The 17,557-nt window shown below is 39.8% G+C and overlaps 2 protein-coding genes across 2 annotated transcripts in view; one reads left to right on the top strand and one right to left on the bottom strand.

The window, feature by feature from the left end:
- Nucleotides 1–10,775, bottom strand: part of POU2AF1 (POU class 2 homeobox associating factor 1) — a 43,433-nt gene extending 32,658 nt beyond the window's left edge. The window contains exon 1 of the mRNA XM_061478151.1: nucleotides 10,439–10,775. Within this exon, the coding sequence (XP_061334135.1) occupies nucleotides 10,439–10,637 (199 nt within the window). The 5' untranslated portion in view covers nucleotides 10,638–10,775. The remainder of the gene's footprint in view (nucleotides 1–10,438) is intronic.
- On the top strand, nucleotides 6,717–16,735 carry LOC133282101 (NF-kappa-B inhibitor zeta-like). The gene is made up of 8 exons (XM_061478153.1): nucleotides 6,717–6,732; nucleotides 12,869–12,974; nucleotides 13,177–13,323; nucleotides 13,530–13,590; nucleotides 13,827–13,993; nucleotides 14,077–14,187; nucleotides 15,301–15,410; nucleotides 15,719–16,735. The coding sequence occupies exons 3-7, from the start codon at nucleotides 13,216–13,218 to the stop codon at nucleotides 15,394–15,396; spliced, it is 543 nt and encodes a 180-aa protein (XP_061334137.1). The 5' UTR covers nucleotides 6,717–6,732; nucleotides 12,869–12,974; nucleotides 13,177–13,215; the 3' UTR covers nucleotides 15,397–15,410; nucleotides 15,719–16,735.
- The last annotated feature ends 822 nt before the right edge of the window (nucleotides 16,736–17,557 follow it).

The raw sequence follows: 17,557 nt of genomic DNA, 5'->3' as shown, positions 1-17,557 counted from the left end.
TTGTGAAAGAGTTGGAGAAATGAGGTATTTTGACTGGCTGCCAGCCATGCCATTGTATTTCAGTAACTAAGCAGATAAATGATCCTTAAAAAAAAAAAAAAGAAGAAAGAAAAGACTGTAAATAGAGAAGACTGCTCAAGTGCCCAGTCTGAAAAAGAATATGTGTTTGTGGCTCTAGCTCATGGACACAAAATATTAACCCTGACTTTGCATCCTTACATTGACTCGATTCTCTGCAGAGCCAGTAAAAGACCTCTCTTTTACCAGAGCTTTGTTCTAGGACAGATGTCTAAATTAAATTCACAGCTCTCTTAAAATTCCAATAAGATTCAGAGAGACAAAAAGAGACATTTTCAAAGACACGAATAGCAGGCAGCAGAACAGCTCAATCTTGAGATTCAGAAACATACAGATAGTAGAAGAAAGGAGGAGTAGCTATGACATTTATAGCAAGGCATTATAAAGACATTCAGAGGGAGAGTCAACTGCCTTATGTGCATCTTCTGCTTGCTGAAATGCTTTGGGGTACCCAAGACATCTGTGGGGAGCTGGCAGGTGTGACCCCGTACTCACAGAAGAAGTGCACTCTTCAAGGGGCTGTGGGACATGCAACTCATATAAAATGACAAGATATCTAAGCACATGAATCAAGCCATAGGTCACATAACACAACCTGTGCCATGCAGTGTCTGGAGTTCTACAATACCCACATTTAAACGCTACCTTCTCTGAGTCCTTTGAAATTAATTTCACCTGAGCTTCCACGTGGGCTGTTCTGACATAGTTTAAGTCACCAATTTTGCAGGGAGAGAAAAGTAATAATAATGGCATTTCTGCCACATTCCTCACTGATGGACATTTTAAACCAACATTGGGGAGCACAGGGAAGTACCGGTAAATCGGATTCATCTCAACACGAGATTTCTCTATATATTCCCCTTCACGCTGCTGTCTTTTTGCAGCTGATGTGATTTGTTTGCTAGAGAGGGCTTCCCGCGATCTGATTCACAGCACCATCCAGCGACAGAACTTGGGATACCAGGAACAACATTTTCTGTTGCTCTCTCGATTTTTCTTGGCTCGGTTTTGGTTTTGAATTGTCGCAAATTAAAAGGATGATGAAAAATTAAATACCATAGATTTTCAGCATTTGACAACAAAGTGCTGAGCCATACTTAGAAATCACTTAACACTGGTACTCTGTTACTACAGAGGAAACATCAGGAAATTTCTTCTTGCAACATCTTTCCAAGGTCTGTCTGAACAAAAACCTTTCTTTCTGAAAAAACAAAGTGAGAAGCACTCAAAGAATAACCCACCACAATTCTCCCAATAACAGGATTTTTTCTCCTTTTGTCTTTGTATGCAGGTTAGGCCCCTAAATGTAAACTTCTGCCTTCAACCTCGTTTAGTATTTGTGACAGGTATAGGTGAAAATCTATGCCAAATTAAACAAGGTTAATACCTGAGTAGTTATTTGGAAAGCTGACAAATTTAGCTTATTATTTGGGATTAGATGATCAATTCCATAATGGATTTGTCAAGTCAATGAAACAGAAACACACAGCACTGACAGCTCATCTGTGCCCATGGGAGGTCACTGTTGCTTCACAGAATGGACCAGATGTGTCAGTTTCAGGTTAATAGCACAGATAAGATTAGGAACACCAGCAAACCGCTTCATGGTAGCTCAGAATTAGTTCATCTCCTTAACTATGTTTTCCAAAAATACACCAAAATCCAAGCATACTATTACATATGTTTAAGACTGATATTTCTCAGAGCTGTACTGAGAAGAAACTAAATCACACCTGCAGATGCCCTAAAGCATTGAAAATGGGCAGATCAAAACAGCCTCTTCCCCCTTGATAACCTATAATTCCTCAAAACCTGACCAGACAATTTAGACGATAACTGAATGCCATTGACAGTTAATGGACTCTGATTACTACATACAACAGCATTAGGAATGAATGTCACAAGGAGGACCGCCTTTACTTGTCACCATCTGAAGAGGTGCAGACAGTCTGGAGAATTTCTTAGTTGCTATCTGTGGGGGACTGAGTAAAACCGTCAGTCTGACACAGGAGAAGTTTCATCACGGTGGAATAAAAAGTATTGCAGGTAGGTAAAAGCAGTCTGAGCACGCCGTCTCTGTCATCGCCAGGGAGCTCTGAATCCAAGGAAAACTTTTAGAAGTAGCCATGGGGCATCATTAAAGATGAGTCAGTGGCAGGTAATTCTTGGAAATTTACAATAGAAATCACGCAAAAAGTGACAATGATATTGTCAATTGCACCTCATTACAGCTGCAACCCACTCTTCCTCTTCTGCCTTCACTACATAGCTTCATTTTCTACAGTGAGGACCGTTCTGCAGACTTCAGATTATTTCACAAGCTCTGATGCCTTCAGAGCTCGAATACTGTGTGAAGTCAGTGGAGGAACCCAGCTGTCTGTACAAAGCACTGTCAGAACAGAGCAAATAAACAAGAATCTTTTTGATACCCTGCCTTCTCAGGAAAGATGATCATTGCGAGGGAAAACGTACACAAGATGGCATCATATAGCATCCCTAAGGAAAGGTGGAATGCATTCTGAAGGCATAACATATGACAACTGACCTTGTCCACATCCTATGTTCTAATTTCTGTCATCTAAAGGTAAAGCTGAGCATGAAAGGCTACTGAAAGAAAATAATCACCACTAAGTGATTATACACCATCTTTCAGCTAATAAATCTAGAGATTTCAAAGCCAAAAGAAAACAAGACATCATTACCAGACACAATAAGGAGATCTGAGTGACTGCAGTGGGAAAGAAGAATTAAGTCTGTCTTGCTCCACGGCTACTGCAACAAGAGGTAAGTAGAGCTCATACTTCAGAGTCATCGAAATGGCTAAGAGCTGCTCAGGTTCACTTGCTCAGCACAGACATCTGTCACAGTTTGTTTCTTTCTGAAGCAGCATATACACACCACTGTCAGCAGACATCCCAGGTGCAGTTACCCAATGCCCTGTCTCAGCAGAGCTAATTAGATATTCCTGTCCGCTATGAAAATGTGAGACAAACTCAGTGTGTCACAAACTCAAATGTAATGTCACAACCCCATTTCACCAGCAGCACGGATGCCAGCAGTTAGAAGTATGCACATCTAGAGCACAGCATAATTTAAGCTTTCCACTGAGGGCATGCAAATGGAACCTCTGCAACAGAGCACTGCTTGCCAGGAGAGATGCTCAGAAGAAGGGAAAATCCATTCATATTCTGCACTAGTACTGTATCTTATGCAGCTTCATTATTCAGTAAGTGCCTTCTAAATTACTAGTCATCCATTTGGTTCAAGACCTTTTTACACAGTGCAATGGTCACCTTTTAAAAGAACTACATGCATATGGTTGATATTTTATTTGTATTCTAATCAGACACTGAAAGCTTGTGCTGGAGAAAGCCTTGTTTGGCTTGTATGATAGTACATATTAATCCCACTGTCTCCTGATCCCTACATATGTGAAATAAAATGTTAACAAAGGAAACCTTTGCCACAAAGGGTTTCATAGTTAGGTGAGTTAACAGTTGGCAAACCAGCAGCATCTAAAAGGAAAGACAGACAAACACCTAACCCAACAAATGCCGTTAAAGTGGGTGTGTGCACTAAAGAAACATGTAGCAACAAGGGATGAAGGAAGCTAGAGAGCGTTCATCCTACATTCAAAGATATAAAAGGAGTTCTACCCGCTGGCAGCATAACCTGAAAGTTTACATGGAGAGATTCGCAGAGCTGCCCATCACTAAGCAGTCAGAAAGGAATTGCTCTAGTAACAATTATCCACTAGGAACTTCCAGATGGCAGTAGCCATTTTTGCTGTAAATGTTACATCAGTAATCAGAATACCTAACACAGTATACCAGTAAATAACCAGTATACCTAAAAAGGAAATAAATTAAAAGAGAAAAAGAAAACAAATCCAAAGGTCTGGCATGCAATTTTTCCCTACAGGGAAGCATGAACAGAAGATGGGAAGTACAAACCAGTCTCTTCTAAATGCTCAGGCAGCTCTGTTTATGACCAAGCCTCTGTTTTGACTTCATCCCTTTCCCCAGAAGACTGTCACTGAAGACCTTTATCCATCTCCAGTAATATTTGTAAGCATATAGGTATATATAAAATAAGGCTGATAAGAACTCATTAATTGAAATTAGAGTAACAGAGTATTCATTTAAAATGTTGGGTACCTATTGAAGTTGGAAGCAGGAGAACCACAAGATTCCCAGTTACACAAATACAAAACCTTGGAGACTGTTTCTTGTAGTGGTCACTTTCCAAGGCTTTTTCTGCTAGTTTTAGAAACCTGCTTCTCTTCTCATAGCTACAGGGATGTATTTTGGTCCTTTCTGTACCATAAAACCAAGCTAATTCCTGCTTTCACTGTGAATGTAATAGCATACTGTAAACAATCAGTAAGAACTATTCAGCATATGGGTTGGAGTATGAAAAAGAATAGAAAGATGATAAATCTCCTGTGTGATTTACTGCCCAATATATACAATGATTCACCACAGTAATTTCCTGTTTGCAGTAGGCCAAATTCTCCCACCTATACAAGTGTTGAGTAGTTCCTTAATTGAGGCTACTGATTTGAGCAATACCATTTACAGAATAATAGTGTTTCATGTCACTAAGGAACTAGATCCTACCTCCAGATTGTCCTAGACTCATACAATGTAAAAGGCCAAGTGGGTGAAACAAAAGGAAAACATTTACCAGAGCAGAATGTGTCCTTAGTTAAAAATAGACATTCCTTGCGGCTGTCTCAATGTCAGAAAGGTAAATAACCTTGTAACTTCTGAAATATCCTGTAACAAATCCCTTAAGCGAGCTTCTTACAATCCGCTAAGGAAGAAACTGGAATATTGGCTCACTGCACGTCCTTCGTTCACAAACAGGACCTACAGAGCCCTGTGTATTTCACAGCAATAATAGAGAACTGTGTCATCCTTTTTAGTTGAAATCATAGGCAGCCATGCACATATGTGGATGTGTTAACCTTGCCTCTCCCCTGCGCATTCATGTTTTTCAGATCCAAACAGTAACATTACTAGATAGTAAGATCTATGGTCAGGGATCCAAGTAATAGCCTTTGCACTGCTACTGCATGTAGACTGGTTCCTGATTCTACACTTGACCTACAAGCATCAAATCTCCTGGCTTTGATCAATACCTAAATAATTCTTTCAACACCCCTGAGACTGGAGTTACTACTCTCAGTACAGAGAAGATGGAGGATTGTGCAGGTCTGTAGGGAGGAGTCATTACCCAGTTTAAACTAAAACATGCATGTAATATTGATCTTTTATTTTGCTCCAGAAAGTCTGACTGCTTTCTGCTCAAACTGGTATAGTAAGATGATTCTGCTTGGGAGTAAAGCTGGAATGCTTTCCAAGACACAGCTAAGGAAGCTGCTGCATTTAATAAGCATTGTAATTGTTCTCCAGACTAGGTCCTCGAGAGAAGTATCTGTTGATTGAGTCAAAATGCCATAGCCCACAAGTCAGATTCTACAATGAAATCTATTTCCCAGGGACATGAGAACGATGGTCCCGAAGTCCCCTTGTGACAAGGAAACAGACTTCCTGTAAGAAGAGTATCCATCCAAATAGATGGGTTACTTAATCCTACGGAGTTTTGGTAGCTGCACCTGTCACAGTATTCAAGAACCCTTCCTTGCTAAAACAAAACAAACCCCCAAACAAACGAGGTTGTCCTTAATGGAGCACATAGCACTCCTCTCTCTCTTCACAGACTCAAAGCTATGCTGATTGTAAGGGCTGTCCATCTTTAGCTAAAATCTCATGTTTAAGGATGCATATTTATTTTTGCTTCATGAAGGCTGTGAGCAATAGGTCCTTGTTCACAGCCTTGGCTCTTTCCTGAGAAAAGAATTCACAAAACATTTACTTCAGGATGGGTTACTTGTTTGCACAACCCTGTCAACTACTCTGAGTCAGAAGCTGCTTTTCCCTACTCAAAGCCACTTTCAGTAAATCAACCAGAGTTCAATTTTTCTGCTTCATACCTAAGGAAAACCACTTTTCAGCTTGTACTCAATCTCTTCTTGGGAAAAGTCATTTCTTCATCAGCTGCTGCTAATTGTTAGGAAAGAGGGTGGGGCCTTTCCAGGCTGACGTCCCTCAAGACATAGCAGAGTATAAAGAGCACAAGTGAGAATCGCAGCCAAGAAACTCTCAAAAGCTGTTTCCAGTGACTGCTGGGATTCCAAGGCTGGCTTTTTTGCAACTGCTGTAACTTGCTACTAAAAAGAGAAGGAAGCTGAACTCAGCTCATAGCTGCTCATTACACTGGAGAATTAAATGCAATTACCACGTTCTCAATGCGAAACTGGACTGATTTTGCTTTGTTTTTTTTAGACAACTGAATAAGCTTTTTTCCTCCCCTCTTCTTTTTCATCATTTTCGACACACACAGTGGTGATGTTGCAAACAGTCTGCATGAGTCCTGAATTACTGGTCAATCAAAACATCAGTGAAAATGAAATCTCTGGCTATAGTCCAGGCCAGGGATCTCCACTGCCTGGAGAAACAGCCAGTCCCAAAAGCTATTTTCAACAGAGCCCATCATTGCCAGACTCTGGATTAACTGAATTTAATGTTGCAAGTCCCAAGATCTACCCTCCTCCTTCATGTAAACCTCAAGAGATGTCTGCTCCCACTGGTAAGACCAAATCTTTATTCACCTTTTCTATTTTATGCAACACTATTATGCTGCTTTTGCAAAGTGGTAAAATACACTGACTTGCAACTCCTTTTATGGGAGCAGAGAGCTGTACTAACAGTAGCATGTACTAAGCTTCTGTGGCAATAATATCAAAGATACACAGCACACTTCTACTCATGTCTTGGTTTTATTTTGTTATGGTCTGCTGCTGAAGTCAGAAATTACTCTGTTTTGTAAAGGATGCTCCTTGAACTACAAGTTTGGTTCTGAATCTAACAGCAAAGTAATAGACATGACCTTCTTAGTTATTAACATTATAAAGTCATACGAAAGTGTATTTGGTGAATCATTGCCTTTGCTGAATTCTTCAATTTCAAGGTTACATTTGACATTTAATCTGACCCATCTAATAGTATTTTTACTGTAAAATAGCCTGAAAGATAATAATACATTAGTGGTATTTGGGGATTTTTTCATAAAGGTTTTCAGAGAGGCCTTTGAAATACTGCACAGAGTTTCATCACTAAAACACCAGTCCAAAACAGGAATTATTCCCATTTCTAGAGCAGTCTGAGAAATAAACTGTGTTTTTTGAGGTTACAAAGTTTTAATTATTCAGTGATAGGTTAAACATTGAGAAATGCCAGAAATCTTAGCACAAAATGGCAATTAAATATATACTCAAAACCCACTATTTGCTACGTGAGATTCAACACCCTCCTTCTGAAAAGGTGTCAGTCTCTCATGCCTGGAGTGGGGAAGAGAAACAGTATCACACAACCAGAAACTGCATCTTGTGTGACTGGTTTCCATGCCAATATTGCCTACTCGGAGACATCCCAAGTTTGGGGAAGCGCACCATTTCCATCTGTTCAGCCCCTACAGTTCTTCCCCACAGGACTTAGCAGCTGCTGGAGTCTGCCTGGCTACAGAGCACACACACACATATTTTGGTCAAGCAGGAATATTGGCACAGGCACCTCATGTTTTACTTAATGCTGACTGCTCACCCAAGCTTCATACACCTTTTTCATTTTAGGCTGCCGTGTGGGTTAATCATAAGTGTTTAAATCACAAGTGATGTTTCTATTCCTCATGAGCTGCAGTAGGAAGAGAAGCTTCTCTCTGCTCCAGCAAGCATTGCTGCTGGGTAAATCCTTATTTATCCTCAGTAAATACTATTTAATCCTCAGTAGCCCGCACTCCAACTCCCAACACTCAGACTCACTGGAACAGTGAGTTTCTATGTGGTGTATTCTATGTGCTAGCTAGTTGAGAAGACCCTAAGCTAATGCAATAAAGATATCAGTTTATAGTGACAATAGCTGTTACTGAATGCATTCTACATGATGAAGGTAATTCTCGAAGGGGGGAGGAGGGTGGGACACAGTTACATAAAAGGTATTTCAAAAGCAACACATTTAAGCTCCTAATCTGGGCAAGACTTTCAAGTTTAGGGATTCAAGTACAAGATGCAAGAAGACCTAACACAAACAATTACAGAGTAGCTTGTTTTGACAAAGACAAGCTTGTTTGGACAACTGCATATATTCTCAAATAACTATTTCATTTCACTGCAGAAAATCATTGCTTCCCTTTGGATCACACCACATTGGCTTCCAAATACATCAAGAACCACTAGAGAAAGTCTCTGGACATAGCATCACTATCTCAATTCTGAAACAACTCTGTTCTTTATTGTTCCATTGAAGTCAATATATCAAACCACATGACAGTAGAAAATTGCAAAGACAGATGAAAATCAGAACATGACTAAGAGGGGCAGTAATCTAAATAGTGTTGACATAGTCCCCCAAAGTAATCATGGCCTCTAAGTCACTATGACACCCTGAGCTGAAGGGCACTAAAAAAACCTGCCCTAAGCCAAGTCTCAAGATAGTATGTTTATTTCTGCACCACTGAAAGCTTTAAACCAGAAACATCTGACTTCTTTACCTTCTTCTTCCCAAGCATTCATCTGGATTTCCTTCTGCCTGCTACTCTTACCCTATTGTCCTCTTTCCAGCTCCAGTGCCACATTTACACTGGGTACAGTCTCTCCTCTTCTTTCACTCAAAATTGAAGAACTGAAGCCGTTTCTGCACACTACAGTTTGACAGTAGTCTTCATGTGGTAATTTGCAGGTTTACTCAGCTCTCTGCTTATGCCCTCAGATTGATGATCCCACAGCCAGCTTTGGGGTTTGTTTTGTCTCTTAAGAAAATAATTCCCTTTGTGAGGTTCCACAGTCTGTTGTAGCATGGGACACAATGAAATAAAGTAATTGTTGAGTAGGAAGTAGGCCAGAGCTAAGGAATGTGGGAGGCGATGTGGAAATTTCCCACAATTGATGATGAGCATCAGAATCACAGTCCTTCTCTCAGGGTGACATCATCCTCCCACTATCCTACAGTAGCTCAGAGATTTATGTTACTTTAAGCATTGTGTTATAACTTTTCCAGACTCTGGACTTAGATCTGATCCCCCTCAGAAGCGCTACATGGGTGTGAGAGTAAAGATGCCAGTACGGGAATTACTGAGAAAAATTCGTCTTTCCAAAGGCCTGGACCCAGCTCACAGCAAGGTGAGGACTCTCCTTGAGTTTAGAAAGGTTGCTCCCAAAGGTCTGGGATCCTGGTACATTCAAATCACACACTCAACTTTGCCAGTTTTCTGGAGAGGTTACGTCTGCAGCCTCTGCTTCTTCCATCCACCACATCAGTGGCTTTAACAGAGGTGGAGAATATATGAAATTTTAAACATGACAAAGGCCTGTGCTAGGAACATCTCTAAGACAGTAACAGCAAGAACCTCTTCATGCCCTGGATACTATGAACTATGCAATCAAGCCAAAGATTTGCTAAGAAACAATTACAATTTTGCTGTAGCAACTCCAATTTCTGAACAACCTGCAAAAACAGCCTCAGAAGCCGGTTGATTCCCAAATTCCTGGTCTGTTGTAAAGATCTTTATAAGGCTGCCATGAATTACCCGCTCATGGAAATTTATTCACCTGCAGTCTCTGACGTTCAATGTACATAGCACAGGACAGAATTCACTTTGTGCTACAACATTTGCCGCTGTTTTATCTTCTCTTACGTTCAAGCATCTCAGATTGAGCTGGGTGTTTTTGTCTCCTCAGGAAGCCTCATTAATGAAGATGGTAACCAAAGGATCCTCAGGAAAAAGAGGTTAGAAAACTCCTTTCTTGGTAACAGAACCTCCTTTTCTAGTAGCATCATCACTGTTAGGTACCCGAAGAGCCAGACCACTTCTCTTATGTGGTTAGTGACCCGTGCTGGTTCCCAGCTCCCCTTAAATTACAGGAGCAGGCCAGCTGTGCAACACCATGTATGTGTTATCTATTTTCTACCTGGGGCAAAATTTCTGATCCTAATATTTTTTGCACATGCCTCCACACACACACACCCCCCCCCCCCAACTCAAAATAGCTTATTTCTTCATTTCTTTCCAACAGAAAAGAGAAGAGTTCACCCTTATACAGAGAAACAGCTTAGACAGGTATGCATAACACCTTCAACTCCGTGCTGCCAGCCTCCTCAGGCACATTTTGTATTATATCACTGAGTGAGAACAGGACACTTCATGTCTGATTTCCCTCCCCTATCTTCTGCCCTCCCCATTTTTGTTGCTGTTTCAGAGCAAGCAGAACGTTGGGCAAACGCTAAAAGGCTTAGAGGACCTCGATATCCTGGTGGAGGTACTGCAGGAAGACTTGAACAAAAGCCAGTTGAAAGAGGAGTCTCTGCATTCTGTGCCAGATGGCTTTTGGCAGGGCTTCTCCATGGATCTGCAAGCCTCCCGGTGGGAAACTGGAGGAAGCAAACAGGCAGTTGGTGGCCTGCAGGAAAGACGCCACAGCTTAACCATGTTGCGTTCATACTGCTGTTTTAAAGATTTCAACTCAGTATTGAGAGGAGAGGTAGAGAATTCTTTTCACCATGATCTGAAAAACATGCAAGAGCCCAATTCACCTGAATTATCCTCAAGGACAAGTGAGAAAGAGAGTAACTGGTGGATGCAGGATGCATGCACAAGTACCCAGAGAGATTTCCTGAGGCATTCTTCACAGAACACATCTCCACACTCGAACCCATCAAGAGGCTGTTCAAAGATGCACCTGGAAGCTCATTCAAGCTCTCCAGACACTGAAGGATATTCAAAGTCAACCCCGATTTCTTTCACACAGCAGGATCTCTCTGCCATCTCCTTCTTCCAGTTCCAGCTACACAGGGAAGAAAGTTTACTGAGAAATATCCCAGCAGACAAACTGCTTGCCCCTGATGAAAATGGCAACAGGTCTCAAATTTTTCTATTGAAATATACTGATTCCTATTTCCTGGGGCACCTCTTGTCCCGAGGCTTCAACTGCTAGTTTTGGACATACCTGTAGCAAAGGCTTCCTTGCTCAATAGGAAGCCCAGACTTGCCTCAGTACACTCGGCTGTAGGCAGATAGTAAAAATAGAAAGATTCCATATTCGCAGTAGTATTGCCAAACCAAAGCTGATATCAGGACAAATTCAAAGTGCTAACAGTATTAAAGGCTGAGTTCTATATGTAGGTGGTCACAAGAAAATGAAAATCAAGCAAAACAAGTAACTGCTACTAAAAAAAAAAGGAAAGATATGCAAAAGAGATCTTTTCCATGATGCAGACACTCTCAGGATAATTACTTGTGTTATTAGTTGGTAATAAAAATGGGTGGGAGGATTACACAAAAACATTTATATGCTGGTAGTCTAGAGCACAGACTTCCAAAGAACTAGGAGTGGCTGTTTTGCTAGAAATGGAATGAAACCAAAGGTTTTATTGATTCCATTCTCCCTAGGATGGCTAATAGAGAAAATAGCTGTCCATAAATTATATATATATATACATACATATATACACACACACATTTAAAATTTTTTATTAGGTTCCATGCAGTTCAGATAGTTTGGGGAAGCTGGTACCAAATCAGATTGACAGAAAGCATGACATAAACTGTCCTAGTCTTGGTGGGAAAAAGATTAATTCCTGTTCCCATAGACAATCCTGTTTTCCCAATTTAATGTATTTACAACCAGCCTAGGAAAGCTAAACACCGCATCGTCCTCTTCCATGAAGTACCACGTTTAATTCAGAATAATTATTTCAGTCCAATAATAAGATTAGAGACTTGACTTTCCAGCAGTATTATAATAAAGTTACAATAAGCCACTCACTGCCATATTTTCCTGCATCTTTTTAAGCAATACAGAAAAAAAGATTCTCACGCATGAACAAATTTAATCACAATTAAGAAGTTCAGACGTTACTACTACCATGTTTATGTAATATTCACATAAAATTTCCAGCAGGCCACTTATCTTCATGAAATATTTAAACATCAGATTACATGCTCAAAAGAACATACAAAGGCAGGACAACACACCAAATAAGCTAATTTAATTTCTACTGGATGGTGAATGGTATTAGTTCTGTGTCAGCATCCCCTCTCTTTTATCCCCTTCGTCCTTCCCCACCAAAAAAAAGCAAACAGCAGTAAGTATCAGAGTTATTCCGACTTATCCAAGGATATGCTACAAGACAAGGGAGAAATAAATAAATAAAATCAATGCCTGCATTATGTTTTCTTCCAGGAGGAAAAGAAGACATGCCCAAATTTACAAGGAAAGAGGGAAATTCATCTTTTTCAGGATTAAATTCAGGAGAAACACTTGTAATATTTTGAGTAGTTCGGGGAGTCTGAATACATAGAGACACTGAGCTGCCCTCCTCCCTTCTCTTGATTTTTCAGTATCTTATACTCTTTTCCCTGTACCGAAGGATGCGTTAAAAAAGGAGGAGGAAATAGAAGATTGTTAGCAGAAAGGAATAATAGAGTCGCTGTTGGAGAGAAGAGGAATGGCATAACAGTAAGAAAGGAAGACCAAGAAATCTTGACAGATAAAAATCAGCAACTCCGTTATTTATATAGAGACTAAATAAATTAAGCACTTAAATATCCCAAGATATTGGCATTTGCAAACCTTAACATTTCATGTCTTAAAATATATTCTCACTCTTATTTTTAAGTATTTTAACCACTACTTTGTCTCCTACTTGTTTAAAACTCTGTTCTATTCCAGGCTGCTGCACAAGGCTGTTGCTCAGGGTAAAAGAGCTCTGACTTATGCACTTGCACAGAGATTTGCAACTCTAAATAAGATCAACGAGAAGGATGCAGAGAAACGGGTAGGATGCTAACTTGCCAAGACAGCGGCATTTTCTATCACATACAAACATCTTTCAAACCCCAGTCAAGCACCAAGCATCCTTTTGGACAGGGTGTGTCTACTGTATCCACTTGCAGAGACAGGAAAATAGGAACAGGGAGAAAGTGCTCTGCAAATTTTTGTCTTTAACAATGATTTTTCTCCCATTCTTCTCTTCTTAGACTGCATTACATCTTGCCGCAGAAAAGAACCAACATCTGATGGTGAGTGACCTGATATCCCTAGGAGCCAATGTCAACGAACAGGACAGTTTAGGGAAAACTCCACTCCATCTGTGTGCAGAGAATGGATATTTGAGAGTTTTAGAGGTAAGTTGGTCATTTATGTTGTACAAATACTGTGAAAAGGCAGAGCAAAGACAACAAATGAATGTTCTTGTTTTAAAAATATACGAGGGCTTTCTGTGCCTGAAAATTAGCTTTAGGCTGCTGTGGTTAAAGTAAGATTGAGTTGGAGGAGGGAGTATTCTGGCATTGTCAAAGATGAGCACTTATCTCAAGCTTCTTCATTTCAGGTTTTGAAAAATTGCAAAAACAACGGGGTGTGTGTTGAAGTGAATCTGACTGACCATTATGGTAAGAGGAAAAGCTTAACTGCATAGATGATTACTGTAGACTCCAAAAGTCTCAGACTACAGATTTTATCTGGGCCAAAGAATGCTCAATTTCATGTTTAAAACTGAAAGGTCTAGGAGGAGAGTCAATCAGTTTGAATAGAGCACTCTGATGATTAACCCAGTGTGGAATAGTTTACTCTGGTGACATGCTCAAGCACTGGATGTTTTGACTGCTCTGTGGTCTGCTCTGTTCAGGTTTAACACCACTGCACTGTGCTGCTCTTGCCCACACTGCCTTAGTAACCGAATCTCAAAAGACTGATACCAATACTGACATGGGAAGGTTTATCAGACTACGCAAAGATCAAATTCTGGAAGGAATTAACTGCTTATTACAAATGGGAGGAAAGCCTGAGTTACAGGTGAGGACCAGCAGCAGGGTGCTTGCTGTGGTCTTAAGTTTTCTTTTTCCTTTAGCAATCATGGGTTTTGCTGTCATTTGCAGGTACTAAATTCATGTCAAATTACCACTTCCCATTTAAAAATTGAGGAGAATACAGAACTTATGTGTTTGCTTCAGAGTCATAAATCTAACTGGCAGAACATTCTTCAAAAGGTAACTATAGCTACTTTTACACAAGCTCTAGCATTTGTACCAAAGAAACTAAAGCAGTAATGTAAGCTGTACCATCTTATAAACACATTAGATGACGCTTCCAACTTTGCCTTATCTTGCATAGGGCAGGAAATCCCCTGGGAATTCCTGGGGAAAAGCACTGTATGAGCTCTTACTACACTTAGTCCCATCTCAGCTCTAGGGACTGCTATATTTGCTATTATTTAGAGCAATCTAGTTGCATGCAAGTGCTGCCAGCATATTGTTCACGCCTGTCCCCAGTCCAAACTCCTCCTAGCAACAATACCTACATTTCCAACATTTTACAGCACACCAAGCCAGATAGAGGTCTCTCTGAAGCAACACCAGGGAAATTCTTCTCATGTTAATAAAGGACTGCTACAGGCCCAAGTATTGCCACTATATTCAATTACCTTCAGTGGCTTCTTAAAAGAGAAAGAGCTCATTTTCTCTGTCCCTTGGCACACACATTCAACACCAAAACTACCCCAAACCTGCATTACAGGGCCAAAAGTTAACTAGATTATCCTATGAGTATCAGCATTTCTTGCTAAAGTTTTGGTGGAGGAAGCAAAACACCAACAGTGAAAAGCAGAAGCCTGAGTGCTTAACAGAGGACTAGGTTTCAAGGGTGAAATTCTGCTCTACAGAAACAATGTACTATCTGCCATAGATTCTGGTATTCTTGCCCAAGATTAAGCAAATATGCAGTGCTTAAAAGCTGCAGCCCTTCTACTTTTTCTAGGGTCTTTTTTCATTCTGTCAGATAAGGGTTCCCACCAGTGTACATATACAGACACCAATAGTATAATAAGACTTCAATTAGCAATACAAACTTAAAGCTACATTTCAAGTCATTTAGGAACTTACCTTCTTAACAGTTATGCTCTGTAGGACATAAAACATAGCACAAGCAATTTCAATCCAGCTCATTTCTGACTGGACTGTTAAGGTGCCATACTCTCCAGTCTTACTTATGATTACGGGAAGAATCTAGGCTTCACATGTCAAAACCAGTACAAGTTCTTGAAACAAAGCCTACATCACTGTTAATGCTGGAAGTTTACTATTCTGGTTTCCTTATCTGTATAGAGTTACGGCTTGCTGGATGCTCCAAGAAGAATGCTTGATCCCTCATCAACAGATAACTTTTCTGAGCTTTTTTCCATACCATCTTTGGACCTCTGACATCATTCTTAAAGGTATTTCTTGGTAGGAAATTGATTTCTCTAGCTAGCATCGTTGCAACTCAACCACTGTAATACAGTAGCTAGCTCCAGCACCTTCCCTGAATTGCTATATAACAATCATATGGAACTGATGGGAAAGATGCCCAGTGATTTATAATACACTTCAGATTAACTCCAGCGTTCTGGTCAGAATCTCTTTTGCTTGCAAAACTCCTTACTCATCCAAAACCAAGTGGAAAATAGGGCAATAAATATGTGGCATTAAAGAAACACTTAGCATATAGATTGAGCTGAATATTTGTTGGTTTATTGCCTTCCAGGGAAATGCTGCTAAAGTTCATTATCTGCACCTCATGGTCCGTGTGCTCCAACTGTTGCTGAAGTACAGACAGAGAACAGACATCTAAATTCTTCAAATGTATTATAGCTTTAATTGACTGTTGTATATATCTCTTCAGTGCTGAGAATTAAAGAGTAAACCAATAAATGGAGAAAACCCTCGAGCCAGGTTTCAACAGTATTAGGCATTCAGTGTTAGATGCTCCAGTAAATGAATAAGTTGTAATTTTCTCACAAAGCTGATCACTTGCACTTCTCTTCTGAAGTTCGAGTTCCAGGTGTTTTACATTCTGAAGCTCTAACAAATTGTTAATGCAGGTGCCCAGCTCAAAAAAAAACAATCAACTTGGATGGATTGATCCTAGTCTTAAAAGTACCAGTGTAAGATTATTCTTTACAGTCCACATTCAATGTTCAGGTGTGCTGGAAATCACAGGCACTATGTAATTCTAAACATGAACTACGGGAACACAGAATCTGATGGGCTAGCTTTAATACCTCCTGCAGACCAGCTCAATTTGGCCAAGGCTGAAGTTGTTATGCGTTCAGGCAATCCTATTGGGAAAAAAAATAATCAAAATAAAACATACCCACACCATGTAACTGAGCATGTTCTCTCAACAAAAATTGAGCTATTTATTTATGCAATCAGAATTTGCCACCAATAATGGATTGTAGGTGAAGTCTGGGACAGAAGGTGTTTTGAATCCATTCCTTTCACTCTGGGTGACGCAACGAATATACTTGTACAAAATTTAAGTATATAACAACGGTTTTAAAGGCCATTGTTTATACTAAGCAATATTGCAAGTTAAAAGGATAACAAGGAGCTAAAATTATTCCATGCTGCCAGATAGCCAAGTATTCAGTAGAATTCCTATAAATTAGACAATAATTGTCAAAATAATTCTTCCCAGACTTAGTATCATTTTATTTTAACTTCTGATTGTGAATTAGCTGGTTTCTATGAAACTTTCCTGTTTGCTACATATGGAGCAATCTACATTTACATAACCTACGAAGTCACTGATCCAGCAATCAGCTCACATGTGTACCTTCTGTTGAAGTAAATGGGAGATTTTTCATGTGTAGCCAAGGCAGGATCCAGTATTGAGTACTCAGCATGTTTGGGGAATATATTTTTAATGAACCCTTTGCATTTTCTTCTTGTAAAAAAGGTTACTTTCCTGTTATTGGATATCCTTAAGTGTTAAGCTCCGCGAGCTATGTTGCACAACAGAAATTAACTTTTACTGAAAAATGACAGTGTTTTACTGAATTCCACTGGGATTTGGGTCTTATCCTATGATTCTTCTGCCCTGAACACCTAAATACCACTCTCCTCCCTAGTATTTTCTCTGGTCAGAATGAGACATGATACTTAAAAACTTCTGAAGTATTTCATAAAATAAATATTAGATTTTTATTCACATGATGAATTACAGAACACTACAGAATATTCAACCGCCTCCTTCCATAGGTGCCTCTGTGTTTTAATTATGTGAATTTTTCTTCACTTTTTGCCCCAGGTTTTACTTGGAAACAAAGACTTTTTCTTCTCTAATGATTTTTTCCTGCTCCACAGCCCCCCCCCTCCACTCATTCTTCCTTCATGTTTGCATTTTAACTCACATCTGTGCTTACAGAACTTTTTATGCTTTTGAAGAGAATTAATGACAACCTTCCAGGTTACTCAGCTTCCATTCACGTGGTTTAAGGATCAGATTGAACACCCACTGAAATTAAAGACTCCTTATTTACAATGAAAACTGAAATTCTGCATCAATTACAGAACCAAGAATGAAGCAGTATGGCGAACA

This window comes from Pezoporus flaviventris, unplaced genomic scaffold (genome assembly GCF_033815535.1).
Source record: "Pezoporus flaviventris isolate CSIRO_AGI_PZ_B2104156 unplaced genomic scaffold, CSIRO_AGI_Pfla_v1 ptg000113l, whole genome shotgun sequence".
Lineage (NCBI taxonomy): Eukaryota > Metazoa > Chordata > Aves > Psittaciformes > Psittacidae > Pezoporus > Pezoporus flaviventris.
The sequence above is the reverse complement of the archived record's forward strand: the minus strand, read 5'-3'. Positions and strand labels throughout refer to the sequence as shown.

Excerpts from the sequence above, each read along its gene's own strand:
- LOC133282101 (XM_061478153.1), top strand. The coding sequence starts at position 13,216 with ATGGTGAGTGACCTGATATCCCTAGGAGCCAATGTCAACGAACAGGAC. Across the intron at positions 13,324-13,529 it reads GATATTTGAGAGTTTTAGAG|GTTTTGAAAAATTGCAAAAA; the intron begins GTAAGTTGGTCA and ends TCTTCATTTCAG. Across the intron at positions 13,591-13,826 it reads GAATCTGACTGACCATTATG|GTTTAACACCACTGCACTGT; the intron begins GTAAGAGGAAAA and ends TGCTCTGTTCAG.